Source organism: Lepidothrix coronata, unplaced genomic scaffold (assembly GCF_001604755.1).
Source record: "Lepidothrix coronata isolate B3197 unplaced genomic scaffold, Lepidothrix_coronata-1.0 Scaffold181, whole genome shotgun sequence".
NCBI lineage: Eukaryota > Metazoa > Chordata > Aves > Passeriformes > Pipridae > Lepidothrix > Lepidothrix coronata.
In genome coordinates this window covers 1,906,200-1,924,094 of record NW_016690361.1, presented here as the reverse complement: position 1 = coordinate 1,924,094, position 17,895 = coordinate 1,906,200, and the positions used below count along the sequence as shown (strand labels likewise).

Sequence of the window (17,895 nt, the reverse complement as noted above, 5' to 3'; positions counted from 1 at the left end):
CGAGGGCGGGAAGGGCCTTCCCAGGGCCCCGCCCACCGCCCCCCTCCCGCGCGGCGCCGCGCGGCGCCGCGCGGCCCCGCGCACGCGCATCCGGCGGGAAGCGCCACCGCGCCCGAGCGGGCGGGGGTGGTTGCGCAGGGCGCATGCGTGGCGGGGCCGGCGGGGTTGCCGGGAGCCCGCGGCGGGACAATTGAGCGGCGCTGAGGCGGCGGCACCGGCCGGGCATGGGGCGACTGGAGGTACGGAGGGATCGGGGGAACGGACGGGGGAACGGACGGGGGCACGGACGGGGGCACGGACGGGGGCACGGACGGGGGCACGGACGGGGGCACGGACGGGGGCCTCAGTGGAACGGACCTTAAAGATCACTCAGTTTTAGCCCCCTGCCGTGGGCAGGGACACCTCACTAGACCAGGTTGCTCAGAGCCCCATCCAACCTGGCCTCGAACACTTCCAGGGATGGGGCACCCACAGCTTCTCTAGGCAACCTGTACCAGTGTCTCACCACCCTCATAGTAAAGAATTTTTCCCTAATATTTAATCTAAACTTACCCTCTTTTAGTTTGAAGCCATTCCCCCTTTCCCTGTCACTACATGCCCTTGTGAAAAGTCCTTATGGCTACTTATCATATGAAGTGATTTTTTTCACTGATATCTATGTTCAAGGCGATGCACTCGCTGCCTTCAGTTTAAATGACTAAAAGCTGATCCTGTGTCACACCTTTGTAGTTGCCCACAAACCCTGTTTGCCTCACCATCTGTGCCAGGAGTGCCTTTTCAAACACTCGGGAGAGCAGCCTGTTAAGTTTGGGCCGAGGTGCTTTTAGTAGGGCTCTGTGCACACCGATTGGGCTGGATGTGTAAAATTTTGAAATGTTCTTTGTATGTGTGTTTTGTTGTAATGCAGCTATTAATGTACCAAAAGTACTACCGAATGCAGTGCTTGCCAAACCAGATGCACTCCCAAGACGGTTTGGGCTGTAGTTTCACGGTGCGCTGGCTTTGGTCAGGCCAGGTGGTTAATAAAAGGGAGGAGCTGTGCTTTTTGCATTGCTTGCAGATGTTTCCCTGCAGCTGTTCCCCTACAGCCAGACCTAAAGGTAAGGCAAGTACAGGATGGTTTGGTATATAGGTGGTGTCTCTGAGGAAAGACCATAATTGCAAGTTAATTGATGTAGTTGTAGGGTGGAGCTGTTTCTTGCCCTTGCTACATCCACTCTGATCTCATCTACAAACAAGATTTGGCATCAGTCATTTGTTGCACATCCATGATGGTCTATTTTTTTCTGTGTGCTACTGTAAAGATACAAAATATACACATTTTAATTATTATCTTTTGTATTTTTTGTTTTTATTATATTTTATAAAAGCTTGTATTTTGAAGACGGAGAGGAAGATGTATTGCTGGAAGCAATATTCCATTTTAAAAACACAAACCCCCTAAAGGTTTTTGTAGCTGCAAGTGGGTAGTATTGGAAATATTCTTACAGGTTCTAAAATTTAACATGAGTGAAGTTATTGAGTTACCAAGGGTAGTGTCTTTAAATTTCTTACTATTTTGGAAATTTCCTAACGAGTCTGATTTTGTGGTTTAAGACCAATAGACAGCACAATGCCCAAATGAATTTGGAAACCAAAACACTTCAATCACAAATATGTGCAATTTATGAACTGCACAGCTCTCCTGTTCCACTGAAGATGTGACAAGCTCTGGAAGTGCATGGGCAGGGTTAATGTAGCAGCTCAGTCATGCTATTGATGGTCCTCATGCAAAGTCATGGGGTGTCACCGTGTATTGTTGGGTTGGGTAGAGAACTCAATCAGATTCATATGGCACCTGAAGCTGGCTGTGCTCAGTGCTGACACTTGCAGTCTGCTCCTCTGGAAGGTTCTTGACTCCTCTGCAGTGTTCACAGTGACTATCAGGTGTTCGCACTATGGATACTCCTGTTATAATAACCAAGCTACTCCCTTATTGCATAGGGTTAATTAAAATTCATATGCTAATGCTGTTGTCAAGTAGGCCTAACTTACGTGAACTGCTGCTTACACATAGTCAGGGGCTTCTTTCCTTGTATTTTTAATAACAGTCACAGTGGAAGTGACAACAGTTCAGGCCATTTTGGCATTAAGGTTTACATATAGTAACAGCATCATATATATCCCAGTTGTTCAGATATGGAGGAGAGAGCTTTGCTTATGTTAGTGTCTGCATGTTTGCAAAGTGTTTTGACCATACTCCATTATTACTTCTATGCAAACCTTGGGAAGAACGGTGGTTGTGCCCCAGGAAGCCACTGGAGTGCAGAGTAGCACCAAAAAAAGTGCAGAAACACACTGGCTGTTGCAGCAGGATGCAAACGTGCCTTCGAGATAGTAGATAAGTTTGTATCTGCAATCTGTATTATGGTTTGTTTTTAACCTAGTAGTTGGAGGGATCAATTAAAAGAAACAGTCCATGAGAATTAAACCAAAATATGCTCCATAAGTTGCTGTACCATGCTTGGCTTCTTCATTTCAGCTACTGTGTTATTTTATTGGAATTTTCTTCTCTTGTTTTCTGTCTACTGCTTTGAAGCATTAAGATTATAACTCATTATTCTAGTGGTTGCAAGTAAACTTTGCCATATTAACATTGGCATATTGGTTTTGTCCTAAGGTTGTTCAGGGGAATAATATTCTTATACTTTGAGGGAAACCTATTATAGATTTCTTCCATTATTCAAGTGGACACAACATGGAGCTCCACTCTAATTTTGAGCTTATGTCTTGCCCAATTGTAATCTCATTATAGTAGATGAGACATACCTTCAACATTCATTGTTCATTGTGCACTAATAAAGGGCTTTTCAAAGTTACGTTTTAAGTCTTTAGAATAGTTAGTTTTGCTTCAAATTTTCTTTCTTTTTACAAACTTATGTAAGTTTGTTAAGCAGCCGGACAGTGTTTATCTCCAGAGTATTTCTTGTGATTGGTAACTGCACTATTGGCTTTTTAAAAGAAAAAGGAAGTGTTCAACCACAGAATTTGCTGTAGTTGATCCTTCTTAGTACTTAACGCATTGTAACGATACTACTTTTTCTTAAATTGTATTATGCTTGTGAATTAAGATTGTTATTTGAAAATATTTTATGATATCCTTTATGTTGTTTTAAAATAGTGCTTTTGTTGTTATCTTTGGATGTATTTTTGTATTTAAAGCTATTCTGGCTACAGTTGACTTTATCTGCTTCCTTCCTTCCTGTCCACCTGCCAGAGCAGTACAACTAAAGATGAGGCGATCTGCAGCTCCGAGTCAAGTCCTAGGAAATGTAGCCAAAAAGCCAAAGTTTACACCACCAGGAAAATGTATTGCAGTTTGTCCCAAGAATGAAACTAAGGAGATGGACCAAGAAATGACATTAAAAGAGGTAAAATGAACAGTGCACTCACTGAAAAGTATATTTGTTTGTACAGTATCATGACTAAAAGATAGTATCTGAACTCACCACAAACAACCTCTGCTAAAATTATCTGTTCAGAATAGATTTTGACAGCTTTGCTCTCAGCACCTTTGATCTTGCTTCTCAGATAGGTTTCTCTAACTCTGTGAAGTGGATACAGAAAAATGTTTTTCAAGTAAATAAAAGTAATCAGTGTTGAGCCCAAATACAATTCCCAGTGTAGCTGTGGTAAGGATTGTATCTTTGCGTGGGCTTTGTTGGATATTTTTGGTAAAAGTAGTTAAAAATCCAAGATACACATAATAAAGTGTCAGTACATTGAGTTGCAGTTTTGCTGCGAGGAACTTTACCTTTAACAATAACCCAAAAAAGCATCACAATTTCTATTTATTTATCTACATAATTGAATTTGAATTTTATTAAATTCAATTCATAAACTATTGGCACAAGTGGTGTTTGATACTGTGTGCATATACTTTCTGTTGTGAACACTGGGATACATATAGTTGTGTAGGGATGTATATATTTATGTAGACAGTTTGATAACGACAATCACTATTCTTGAGATCCCTTGCTATTTTCTCTATTTCTCTTCACCTGCATGAAAGAAATGCTATTGTGAACTCATTTCTCTTTTGCAGAGAGATGAGAAAGAGGGAAGTGCTTCATTGCTTTCTAAAATATGTGTCCAGAATCAAAATGAAAATTTTACACAGTCTGTGGAGTCAACTGGAAAAGTAAAGACAAAAGCAAGTTTCAGCATTGGTAAGTGTAGCAAGGTGGAAATGAAAACAGTAAATGTGCCCAAAGCTGGTAAGATGATATTTCTTATTTACTGCCATGTATCATTAGAGAATTTTAAAGCTTATGAATAACATGCTGCTTACTGAATTTTCATGGAATACTATTATAAGGGTTGTGCAATGGTGGCATTATTTAGTGTTCTACTGGCTAGAGAGTAAAAGAAACAAGCATTAAATGACTTTTTTAATAAAAAGGGGGGGGAAAGTATTTTAGAAGCCAGTTCATAGTGTCACTGTTCAGATTTGTGTCTTCCAGAAGAGCACTATAGTCAACTTACTAATTCACAGTTATAGCAATGCGAGAGCTGCGATGCCCTAAACAGTGGGAAAGTGTTGTAATTTGGAGACCTTGCTGATCTCGTGCAGAGAATACTAACCCTTCTGAATGGATTCGGGTTTTTTTCCAGAATTCATGAGGGTTTCTCTTCTTCAGTGTCTCCAGTGGGCATTCAAGGCTCAAGCCAACTCTACCAGCAGAGCAGAACTGGCTCTTCTCATCTGTGTGTGTGTACTCTAGTCATTTGTGCTCTGGTAATGAATATTACTCTGAAAAGCTGGATAGTAAGCACTACAAAGACCTTGAAGTGTCTGAACTGTAGCAAAGGCACTTTGATGGACCTGAACAACTGTGTGGGGTTGAGTGTCTTCATTTCCCAGTCTTGGTGTGCCCTGACCACAGAAAACAGCATAGTTCTGTGTTGTGTGAATACGACCTCAGAGTCGAGTGCATCTTGAAAGCCTTGCACTTGAACTGAGTTATTAACACTGATGGATGAAAATCACTCCTTTTGGAGCCAGCTCAGGCATTTCAACACCTGTCTTACAGTTATTTCACTGTTGTTTCTTCATAATTAATGACATTGATAATGATGTTTTAGGGTTCATTTAATTGATACTTTGTGTAATGAGTAGAGTTTTAAAAGAGCATTTCATGGCCACTTATCACCTTGAGTTGTTGGAAATATAATTCAGAAGGCTTTAACAAAGTCTTATTTTATTTGTGATAAAAGTTGCTAAATCTTGAAGCCTGACTGAAGCAAAGCTGCCATAGCTCTGCATCCCAAGGTCCAGCCCATAGTGAGGCTAATTCCCAATAAGGAATTATTCCCAATAGGCACTCATACATCCAATGTTCATATACACACGGCTGGTAACATAGGCCAACATAGACAGAGAACACAGCATTTGGGCAAGCACAAGCAGTGCCAATGGATGCATCCTGTTCCCCTCTCTGGTTGATCGGGGTGAAAGCCTATTCATGGAAGATAAATGAACATACATGTATCTATCTATAAATACACATGGACACAGAGAATGCAAATCCCTCCGGTAACTGATCTTATGCACTCGGTCTGTTCAGTAACCGGCTCCTTGATTTGCTGGACGCCCCAGCTGTGGGCACATGAGCCACAAAGGCCCACAGCTCCCAGTCCAGGTGCTGGTATGCAGACCTGCACTCCCACAGGTAAGAGCACACTATAGGTCCCTCAAGTACTTTGGCCTTAGCCAGTTGGTCTAATTAGTGGTGGGCTCCTGGATCCACTTGTCTCCCAGCTGCTTTGTGCACTAGGGATGCACAAGAAAAAAATGTGTCTGTCTGGTAGTGAGACTTACCAGTAGCCAACCCCCAGGTGTCCTGGTCTCAAGTAACTTGCTTGGACTTCTTGGTCCCATCAGTAACCAACTCTCAAACCCCCTGGTCTCTCCAGTAGTTGGCCCAGACTCATTGCTGCTCCAATATTTGGCTCCCAAGCCTCTTATCCTACTGCCAACTAATCCACGTTGGTGTTAGCCACCAACCACACACTGAAACGTGGATCCAGGCAGTGTATATGGTTTCTGGCTTCTCTGCTGACACTTTATGTACCTGGGCCCTATGACCTGTGTGTGGTCCAGCTCCAGCTGCTGGCATGTCCACTTCCATACACACTTATGCACACAGAATAGAGTCCTTGCACATGGGAAAGTATTTAGAAATGTAGTTTAGTACGAAGGTGGGACTGGCTCCAGCAAGAGGATGCAGTGTGTTGCTGAAGAAGCTTACTGACCATCACCTGTTTAAAGGTGGCTGCCTTTTTCCTCTTATTGTTATGTGCTTGGTCCTGCCTGAACCACCTTCATCTCTCCCTCTTGCTTGCCCTTGTGGTTTTCTTCCCCCCCTGCCCCCGTCAGAAATCTCATTATAAGCCTTGTGCAATCTCTAGATGCCCTTTCTTGCACAGGTTTCAGGCCCTAGTAGGCAGCCACCCCCTCCATTCTGTAAGGTGCTTTGGAGAGGCTTTCTCATTGACTCTTCCTGCTGGGTTTCACCTCCAGAAAATGGGGGTGTGATAGCCCTGAGAGGGTGCTGCCACTGGCATGTTATGTGACCCAGAGTAGTGTATGCACTCTGTTTGGATGAGCTAATATGGAGAAATTCAGCCTCCCTGTGTGTCTTTGTCTTATGGCTGGAACTTCCAGTTCTTCTGATGAAGCTTCCACTTGCAAGAAGATTCTCTGTGTGCATGGGACAAGTAGTTTGAGGCATCATGCTTCCCTACAGGTACATCTGCAAAAATTTTCATCTGCTGGTTCTGACTAGCAGTGCACTTGAAAAATAAACTGTGGATTTATTTCCAAAATAATCTGGGAAACCAGCAGTCTTTCCAGCAAAAAATGTTGTGAAATGGAGAAGATACTAAATGCCTTTTCAGTATCATGAATTCCGGCTGGTATGGGTCCTCTGTGATGACTTTCAAAAAATAACCAAAAAGCTGTGGAGTGAGACTGGGTGAGCTGCTTCAGTTGATGTGCTGCTGCCTTTCTAAGTAACTGAGCAAGCCATTTTGTGTCAAAGCCTTTCTATGCCTGCAGAATGGAGCTAAACCCTGCAAGGCTTCATAAAGCTATCATATAAAAGAAAGATATCTAATGTCAGTGTTAGTTATGGTCTTCAGGTTCACCGGTGATGCAAGCACTGTAGTGAGAAAACAATCCTGTCTCCGTTAAATCTTAAGTAATTTCTTAATAACTTAGATTTTCCAAGACGGTTTCTGCCCTTTATGTCACTTTTGTCTGCTATTCATTACAGTAATGTAGCAATTACATAGATTGTGTAAACCATACCCTCCTTTGTAGTGTGAAATGAAATTGGTTTGTCAAAGCTGGTTTTGGTATGAACTTCAGAAGTAATGGAAACCATTTGTGAAAGCCAGAGTCAGTTTGGGGTTTTTATTATTATTAATATTGTAATGGAATTATATCTGACTGCCAGTCTCTGCAGCCAAAGAATACTTTCCTGTTAAAGGGGCACTAAAATAATTTTAAGATTGAAAAAGTTTGTGTGTATGCATTATTTTGGTTTATTGTCTCTGTATCATTTAATGCAGATGATAAACAGTTTGTTATTTTTATATCTTGCTCAAAGCCGCTGTGTTTGGGTGCCAGTGCAGCAGTGGAATGTGTAAATAAATACCCTAGTTTCCACTGAAATTCTTGTGAAACACCTGTGAACCACTGGACAACTGCACACTGTTCACAGAGCTAATCTTTCTGAAACCCAGCCTTGAAAATGCTGCACATTCTTTCAAAAAAGCTTGTTATCTGACATATGGTGTCCATTTCTTGGAGTAGACAAGTAAGGATTTGATTAGATAGCAGCAATCTAAAAATTACAGCATATCTGGCTTAAAAACTCACTTGATTTTCTAGGCTTCTTTTCAAAAAAACTTCTTCCTAAAAATGTCACTAATAAAAGTAAAGCATAAGGGACTCAGAAATTCTACAAGATGAGCTATTTCTAAAGACGTTTAATAGTTTGTAGCAACTGTAAGCGAAACCTATCTATGTGTTGTGATTTTAAGACTGAACTGTAAGATACTGAACATGCTGTTCATTGGGCAGTTTACTATTTGTGATTATAACTTCTGAATACTGGAAAATTATGTATCTTTGTAGGAAAATGAACTTTACTACTGCTTTTTGAACTGGTATTTGCTTGTGATTAAGAGGCAAAGAGCACAGCAATCTCCTTGGTACCCTTGTTTTGTATTCATAATACAGTACTTGTTGACACTGACAATGGATCTGGGTGGGGGGAGGTAATTTATTTGACATTGTCCTTAGTGTTTTTTCTCTCATGCCTCCAGAGAATTCTATCAGCTAAGTCTCCATGCTCTTTAAAAATGAAAATTACTTTAACATTCCTAAACTATTTAACAGTAAGTGAAAACAAAATCATAAATGTGTTTGGAAGGATATTATTGCACCTCTTAAGTGCTTGGTTTCTACTTGTCCTCATTACATTTTGAGAATCTATAAGCAATAACAAGAAAATACAAATAATTTGAATGGAGGAAACAATGGACAGGCAGATCCCTGAACTGTACTTAGTATCTCAGTGTTGCTAGTGAGCAGGATTGGCCAGAACTCAGGTTTTTACTCACATTTTCATCTTCAACTTAATGTTTTTAATATCTATAACTTTATTTATATAAAACATAATGAATTTAATTGATGCCTATTATCTGAGTTTACAGCTTGCCTTCTGTTGGTATTCTTAATTTAGGAGAATGTTGCTCTGTTTTACTCTTTGAGCTTACTACACCATGTCAGGAAATCAATAGCTCTTTCACCTGCACACTTAGATGCAACATTCCAGTTGGACTGAGATTTCATTCTTTGAACCTAATGTAAGTGAACAGAAAAACTGGATGTAGTTTTATTCTGTTACAGCTCACCTCCTGTTTGGTTTTTGGTTCAGGAGTACCTTGTCCTTCATCCATCTCTAACATCTGTTCATGTGTCTTCCAAGAGGAACTTTGTCAGAAGTCATACTCAGATATTATCTTTGACCTAACAATGAGGACAGATTGTAAATATTTCAATTAATGTGTTCATCCTGTGTCTCTCAATAGATGTTGCTGAATGCTTTCCATGCTGATGATATTAATGGTATTTATTATTTGCGTGTTCTGAATATATTTTCTCTATCTTCTCTGCAGTGTTAATGTTTACTGAGTATATTGGTCTGTAAGGTTTGGACTCTTTACACACTTAAGTTTCCTTTTCTGTAATGGGAATCTTTGTTGGTTCCTTCAGCTTTTTAGAACATTGTTACAGGTTTGTCTGATAATTTGAATATTATAAGAGGCAATCCACTGTTCATTTATGACAGTAGCAATCAATTACCTATCACTTTTAATCAGAGGATTCAGAGGATTAAATGATGTTATTTTCATATTGTCCAGTTTCAGTCTAACTGCTTACTTTAGCTTTCTAGATAACACAAAAACATTCAGGCCTGGCATCTCATAATCAAGCATATTATTGCTAGAATTACTTGGATGTCTGCAAAAGTAGAAGTATTAATTCAATTTCTATTGTTGCACTTTACAGATGAACTGGAAAAGATATTCCAGTGAGGAGTATTTTTACCATCTGTCTATTTAAGTGGTGGAGCTGCATGTATAGCTGCAGCTCATTCAAAACCTTGAAATGTTTTTATAAACAGCTGGTAAAGCAGTTAAGTCTTTGGGTAAAAGATACTGCATAAACATCTGTAGCTCTTAATAATTACCAAGTACACCTTAGCACAGCTAAGGTGCAACTGGATGCCTGAGCGTAAGTAATTTATTACTGCATTGTTTGCAAGTTAGATTTTGCAAGTTTGTAAATTTGTTATAATTTCTTATTCAGAATATTACCAAAGTACTTTGCTAGCTCTTTATGTTTTACAATGACCTCCTTCTCCTTGCAATGTTCTAGACAGAATAGTTCGTAATAGTGAATAGACACATTAAAAGACAAGCCGATTCTCAATTCAGAATAGTTTCATTGCTATTTAGTGTCATCTGTACCTGTTTGATCAGGCCATCTTAGGAAATGGGGATTGGTTAATAAAACTGGATTGATGTACATGTATCATAAGAGAAATTGTCTATATCTCTGGTAGGAAATTGCTTCCACAAGCATTCATTTATTGCATCAGCCACAGTGGGTATACACACACAGTGTCACTGGCCCAGCAGTCAATGTGTTGCAGGGAGACTTGTCAGAGAGACTTCTGTGCCCTAGATGGCTTGTGTTTTCACTTTGGGACTCTTTGGCATCTCCTCAGGACAACACTTTTTAGTTGGTGCTCTTCCTTAGGATGTGAGATGATTTCTTCTACTCTGCTGCTGTTTTAAGACCTTCTCTGGCATTTTCCCAGGTGACTGTAAACACTCGAAATTCCCTGGGCTGTTGTCATGTCCCTAACCATTGTTACTCATCCTGAATTTGGGATGCCCACCAGCTGAGTGGTGAGATACATGGTGCCAATAGAATTATCAGCCAAGAGTGAGATGGGAAGAAGGAACTTAGAGAAGCTTCACCACCAAAAGCATCATCTCATATAATGTTCAGCAACTGCAAAGCTGCTTTCCTCGACAGGGAGGAAATGATTCATTTTAATGATTCATTGAATCATTAAAAATTAGGAACTTGGAAAATACTCTGTATAGACAGTATTTTAAACGATTCAGGTTTATCAGTAATAATTCTTTCTGTTCCCTCATTCATTCAGAGAGAAGGTATTCACACAGTTTCTTCTTACTTTTTTTCTTGATTATCAAAATTTATTATCAGGCTATGTGAATGTAAGATGAGCAAAAGAGAAATACATGGCTATTCACATTTTCTTGCATGTTTTTCCTTTACATTCTTCCGCACTTTGGAAAGTCCTAGTTTGGAGCGTTGAGGGTTGGGGTGTGTGTGTTCCCAGCTCTCCTGTCTCTAACAGATACAAAGGTGGACTTAAGGGAAGACAGAGAGAATGCAGCTATCAGGTGGAGGGACAAGAAATGCCTTACTCAAGGGAACTGGGAGGTTTTCTTGAGCTATCATGAGTATTATTGCAGACTAGGCCTGGATGCCTTCAAAGACAGTTGTCAAATCTTTCTGGAGCTGTGCTCATTGTTTGGATTCCCTCTGTTGCCATGCCAGCATAACTGGAGTCCAGTCCCAGCTTTTGGCTTTGGGCCTTAAGTTTTCCCCTGAAACAGAAGCTTTGTCACAATATGACTTTCCTGAAGTCAACAAGATAATAAGATGGTTATCTCACTGTCCTCAAAATATCCACTGAGCAAAATTAGAAGAATGGAGAATGCTTCTCTGTCTAATGCAGGGAATAATGCATGGTAAAGTATTTTGAGGTTAGTATTTAAAAGCATAATCTCCAAAATTTACATGTCTCTGAAAAAATGTCAGCATTGCAGGAACTTGACTTCTCTTATACCATTTCTTTTTCTAGGGATATCTTGCTAGTGGGGATGTGAGAATTTAAGCAAAATATCCTGAGAAAATCATACTTTCAAACCTTTCTGTATTTCTCAGCTGCTTCTCGTCAAAAAACTTGTTGGAAGAGAGGATCAGAGAAGATAAAAAGCATGTATTAGGAATGGACATACTTCTTAATTTGTAAAGAATGGTGCTTTTAGCTTTTCTGTTTTTATGGACCTGACTTATAAAGTGAAGAGCTAATTCATGGTGCCATATAGTCACATAGTATTATAATTTATAGTTCTTTAGCTTTAAGCCAAACTTAGTTTGAAGGATGGTTATAGATCTGAATGTGTTGGCCTTGGAATGTCAGACTGAGATGAAGATAAATTCTTTAAAATTTGGCATGGAAGGCATTTTAATTGTCTAAGGGATATATTTATTCCCCATTTCAGTGGGCTAAATGTTGAGAGAATGCCTTACCTCAGCAGAGGGAACGGAAGTGTAGTTAGGTTTTATGCTTGGAATTTTAGCTGATAAGAGCCTTGTTCTTGCAGCAGTTGCAGGAACTGTTAGAGGTTAGAAGTTAATACAGGCTAGATGGTGATCATAAAAATAGATGCAGGAAAAAAAAGAGGTAGAGCTTCCCCTTGTTTGCCCCGCCCCCAATGCAGGACAGAGGTTTTAGAAAGGAAAAGGAGGAGGAGAAAGGAAAAGAGTGGTCTGAGAGGTCCAGGTACACCAAGAATAAGAATAAGGAAGTATAAAAGTGATGGTAAAAGTGTTGATGAAGATGAGAGGAAAAAAATCAAGTGACATGAGAAAGCCATTTGAATTACAACTTAAGTAATCTAAAAGTACTTCTAAAAGATCTGGTGCAAATGTATTTAAGCACTCTTAACTTCCAGGTGGGGTAGTCTTGCAATTTTCATTTTACAAAACTTTGTCATCTTCAACCCTCTTCTTAATGAATAGTGCCTGTACCCCTTAGCTTTAGAGACTGCCCATGAAACAACCGTTCCTATGAGAAATCTCTGGAGTTGAAAGCTTTCTCACCCACCCTTTGCTGCAGCAGGCTCTTAAAGACAAGCAGATTGAATGACTTGGCACTGTCTTGCTATCGTGTCAGTAGAAAGGACTATTTGATGACCTAATGGTCTAATGTCTTGATACTTGCCAAATGTTTCCATTGCCAGTATAGCCCAGTATATTCACTGATGGGTAACATACACCATCCTATCTGCTGAATCTTCTTACTGTTTATCATGAGCACAAGAGTACCAGGGTTTCATTTTAGCTTTGATTCAAATCTTGCAATTGGCCTCTTGTTCTCTAAGACTTTCAGGCTCCTTGGTGATTGAAAATGCTAACCCCCAGGTCTCTGTAGAGCCGGTTTACTTGCGTATTACTAAATAAGAACAGAAGTCCTTCAGACTTATCCTGGGGCTACCACTTTGTGGGCAAAGCACCTTCACAGGTCTTAGCAATCTGTTGGTTTGGTATTTTTTGCACTGGAAGGTCCCAGCCTAAATCACTCAAGCTGGTGTCATTCCCTTCAATATTCATGTTTGCTGTCTGATCCAAACTGCATCTTTCAAAACAGCTGCTTTCTTAGGGCAACCTTAATTCTCCCAGATGTCTTTTTGCCTTTGAATCATGTGCTTTATAGTGATTCTTTTTTTTATATCTGTCATGGAGAGATTCTTCCTCAGTTCTGTGTGACAAAGGATTCTCCCTCTCCCTCTAAGATGCTCCCCTGATTTAAGACATTGTCCTTTTCTGGGTGTTCTGTCTCGTAATGTGCCTAAATTTACATGGGCCACTTGATGCAGTTATTGGCCATGATATAAACCTATCACTTGTAAAATTTGTGCCCACCGAGCTTTTTCAGCAATTCATAGTAATGCAGCTACTTTAATCCCTGATTGTGTTATAACTGTGACTAATTAATCTCAATAACTCTCCAGACTGGATGGTTTGTATCTTTTTTTGGTAGTAATTCTAGACGTTTTCACAGCAAAACCCCTGAATTTACCTGTTACCTGTAGTTCTAAGTCTTATTTCCCAGCTGCTGAAGTTCTGCAACTGTTGTTGTCCCCTCAGTTGTGTTAATACAAGTCTTTAAGAATATGGTTTGCAATTCACCCTACAATCATCCAGATAAGAGGCTGAAAAAGCTTTCTTTTTGTGAATTATTTGTCCTGTGGCATACTGGATCAGGGAACTACTAACCCAGCTCAGAAAAAATTATTAATGTGAGGACACATCAGTTCCCTGGTCTGATTTGCTCAGAAGATTTGTGAGTGCTCATACCAGCACAGTGAAGGGGCAGGAACATGCCACAGTTGGGGGGAGGCAGAAATTACTGTTTTGGCAATGTACCACATTTATGTTGACTTAAACCAATTATTAAATTATTATGCTTGCAAAATAAATAAATAAATAGATTATTCTGCAGCTGGATCATCTTGCTGGACTGGCTGTACCCTGTGTTGCGTAAGTGCAAGTGGTGGTGGTGGAAGGTGTAGGATGAAGGGTGGATTGTGGAAACTTTTTTTTTTTTTGTAATTGTCTTGGAGCTACACCTATTGTTTCAGCTCGAAGTCTATATGTATCATTAATATCCAGGCTTTCCACTTTCTGTGATTTCTCATCCAAGTAGTGGTATGACCTTAGGCTGATGAGCAAAGCTATTTTAAAAAGGAAAAAAAAAAAAAAAAGGAAGGAAAAAACCTTGGTTGGCAGCCAGCTTCATTTTTTACAAGGGTTATTTTACAGTCATGCAGAACAATATGTAATTCAGACATTCCATCAGGCACTTGCTCAAAAGAAAACTTTATAGCAGTATTTTGCTATAATTATTTGAGTGTGGAAACTTGGTCTCTCTAACAACATTAAGAATAAGGTGATAGAATGATACAAGTTTAGATAGGTCTAATATAAGGAGTTGCTGCATCAGGTAGCCCATTATAGAGGAGACTGCTGCACCTCCTTGTGGCCAGGACCATAAGGATGTATCCCTAAGAGGCACATGTGCACACTGTATGTGTATATACAGCCAGACATCAAAAAATGCAGCACTTGCACAAACACAAGCAGCTTCAATGGCCTCATCCTTTCCCTTCACTGGCTGACTGTGATGAAAACCGTTTGTGGGGAATACTTATGTACATGACATGGATCCGGCAGCAAGTGGCCTTAAATTCTTATTCTGCTCAGTTACTGGTCCCTAGATCCCCTTGTCTCCCAGTTGTCTCACAAACATGCACTGGGTCTCTGGCAGCTGGTCTGGGTTTATGACCTTGCCAGTGGCCAGTTGCCAGGTGTCCTGGTGTCCCTCCAGCAGCCAAATCTCAGACCTTCTGGTCTCTGCAGTATCTGGCCCAGACTCACAGTCGCTCCAGTTCTTGAATCCCAAGCCTATTGCCTGTCTAGTCCAGCTTGGTGTTTGTCACACACACACAGGTATCCAGGCAGTGTGCCTGGGCTTCAGTCTCTCTGCTTGCCAGTGCCTTCAGCACCTGGCCCACTGTGACTCGTGGTACAACTCTGGCTGCTGGCATATATGCTTCCATACATTGTTATGCAGAATGAAGACTCCCCTCACACAGGAAAATAGTTTACTACAAATGCAGTGTAACAAGAAGATAGTACAATCTGCAATGATCAGGTGCAGGGCATGGCTGAACAACCATGAGCCACCTGTTTACATGCACCTAGTCCCTCTTATGCCTTTTCCCCCCCCCAGTATCTTCTTATGCTTGTTCTGTCCCAGACCACTTCCATGGTTTACCCTCCCTTGTCTTGCCTTCATTTCTTCCTCTAAATATCCTATACTGTCTTCTCCAATCCCAAAATACTATTCCTGGCATCTCACAATGAGTCCCAACCCAGTGGGCAGTAAGCCCCTCCTTCAGTCTGCAAGGTGGCCTAGAGAGAGCCTCTTCTTGGAACTTGTCCCTCTGGGTCGCACCCTCGGCCCTGGGAGCAGCCGAACTGAGGGCTTGGTTTCTTTCATTTGGGTTATGTGGATTCCTCTGCCTGACACTTTTCACTTGTGCTCCTTGTGTCTGTGGGGAGGAGCCTTTAATCACACAACCTAACAGTGACTTCTTTTTGTCACTAAAAAGTCAAGAGACTGGGCGGGCACTGCACAACTGCTTCAACAGCGGATGGTACAGCTTGCCTCTGACTATTTAATTCTAATACTGCCAGAGCCTAAACTACCTGAAGCACATCCAATTTTTTTTTTTTCAGTTACAGAAGAACAACAAAGTGCATAAATTAGGGGGAAAAAAAAGGATAGCCACCAGCTTTGTACTCTTAATATTAGTAAAGTGCAAAGTGAGAGGAAATAGGGAAGGATTAGGTGTTTAAAAGTGGTGGTTTTCATATAGTGCTTCTAACCACAAGAGTATTTTGTTTCTCAAATTTGAGTATAATAGGCTTCAGACTATAAAATGCTTTATTTAATCTTGGTTTGAAAGCAATTCCAGCAAAGTGGACTGGTCCCAATTTCGTTGGGTGGTACAGGAAAGCCAAGTCTCAGAAAGGGTTCCAGAAGTGCTTGTTATTCTAAATGCTAATTGATTTTCAGCAGTTAAAAGTCTCCTTTTGTTTAATGTGAATTTCTTGTTTTGAATGTGGCTTGTGTCTGCTTTGGGTTTTCTCCCCTTAAAGCAAACAAGTTTATACCTAGATCTTTATAGCCTTAGGATATTTCAAGCTATATAATTATTTCTCTTTCCTCCCCCCCGGCCCCCCCGCCTTGCTTCTAGGCTCCCTTGTTTTCAAGGCTGAACATGTTAAGCTTAGGAAGCTGTTGCCACTATCTCAAATGGTGTTTGTTTCCACCCTCCGGACTCTTTCAGTGGAGTACGTAATTTTTCAAACTTAGTTTTTGCTTTTCGTGTTTGAGAGCACCTCTCCTTCCATCTGCAGGTTTTTCTCTTTCTCCCATTTGTTGATTTAGTTTAGACCACACAGATGTAAAGCCTTGCATGCGTTTTTATGTGAAGACTTGGCTTAAGGCGACACGTTGTTGAGTAGACATTAGGAATGCAGGCACGTCTTGCTAACAAAAATCAGATTTTTTTTTTATCCTGAAAGGATGCCTGGATGTGTTATAATACAAGTCGTTTGTTTGCTGGTGGGTATTAGAAGATCCCGGTACCCGCACGCTGTAACGCACTCGGTGAATCCGTCACGACTGGGCCGCAGCCCTTGTGCCTCCTCGCAGCCCGCGGCCGAGGGGCGATGCCGCGGGCCGGGGCGAGCCGCGAGACGCCTCAGGGCCGGCGCGGCGGCGCTCGGGGCCCGCTCGCACCGGGGCGTTCGTGCCGCTCCCGCCGGTGCCGAAGCCCGGCCGGGGAGCGCAGCGGGCTCTTTAAGAAGCCCCCGTGTCGGTGGCTGTCGCCGGCTGCCAAGTGCGGGAGAAGCCGAGCTTTGCGGCGAAGCCCGAGCGTAACCAGCCGGCTGGGGGAGATGCCGCCCCGCGGTGACTGACAGCAGGACCAGCTCTATGCAAATGGCGCCGGGGGCTCTGCCGGGGCTCTCTCCACACGCCGCCGCCTCTCGCCTCCCGCGCCCCGTAACGCGCCGCGCCTCGCACAAAGCAATTGTTGCTTTTTTGAGGGACGTCGTTTTACACGTAAAATCATCTCCAGCACGGTTTCAGTTTGAGATACGTGTGAGGGAGCTGGGGAGATGTGTCAGAGCTTGTTACTCAAGCTAAATTAGGTAATTTTTAGCTGGGTAACGTGCTAATCTTTAAACCTTTATGTTTCTAAATCCTGCGTATGTCTGGTCTCTTCATACAAAAGTGTATTTTACTTGTTTCTTCTCGCCTTCTTCAGTCTGAAGCCTTATGTAGGTCAGGCTTGGCTTAAGCAGATTTCCTGAACCTGCGTCAGCTTAAGCTGAAGGAATTTTAATAAACCCTCCCTTGTAGGCGTGGGCCTAAATGAGACTAGCCTAGTTAAGCCTGATCTTTTTCTGTTTGTGAAAAAGAGCTGAGCAGAGCTAGGGGCTGCATGGTGGCTCCAGGAACGGCTTCCTTAATTCAAAGGTAACAATGGTTGGGAAGGCCAGATCTTCTAATTTTACCTTATCTGAAAAGCTCGATTTGCTAAAACTCGTGAAGCCGTACGTTAAAATTCTCGAGGAACATACCAATAAGCATTCTGTAATAGTGGAAAAAAACAAATGCTGGGATATCATAGCTGATAACTACAATGCCATCGGAGTAGATCGCCCTCCTCGTACTGCACAGGGCCTGCGCACGCTGTACAAGAGGCTCAAAGAATATGCCAAACAGGAGCTATTGCAGCAAAAGGAGACTCACTCAGATTGTCAAAGCAGCATTTCCGAGCCAACCAAGAAAGTTGTGGAGATGATTCCACAGATTTCCA

The 17,895-nt window shown here is 41.5% G+C and overlaps 2 protein-coding genes across 3 annotated transcripts in view; both read left to right on the top strand.

Annotated features, from left to right (window-relative positions):
- Window positions 1-144: 144 nt before the first annotated feature.
- The window catches only part of RAD54B (RAD54 homolog B (S. cerevisiae)), a 63,264-nt gene continuing 45,513 nt past the window's right edge, over window positions 145-17,895 (top strand). Inside the window, exons 1-3 of one of the 2 annotated variants that reach the window (XM_017830607.1) lie at window positions 145-239; window positions 3,257-3,410; window positions 4,085-4,208. In XM_017830607.1, the coding sequence (XP_017686096.1) occupies window positions 3,273-3,410; window positions 4,085-4,208 (262 nt within the window). In that variant the 5' untranslated portion in view covers window positions 145-239; window positions 3,257-3,272. The remainder of the gene's footprint in view (window positions 240-3,256; window positions 3,411-4,084; window positions 4,209-17,895) is intronic. The other variant, XM_017830609.1, reaches the window with a different exon arrangement.
- FSBP (fibrinogen silencer binding protein) overlaps window positions 16,889-17,895 on the top strand; it is a 22,358-nt gene continuing 21,351 nt past the window's right edge. The window contains exon 1 of the mRNA XM_017830610.1: window positions 16,889-17,895. Within this exon, the coding sequence (XP_017686099.1) occupies window positions 17,559-17,895 (337 nt within the window). The 5' untranslated portion in view covers window positions 16,889-17,558.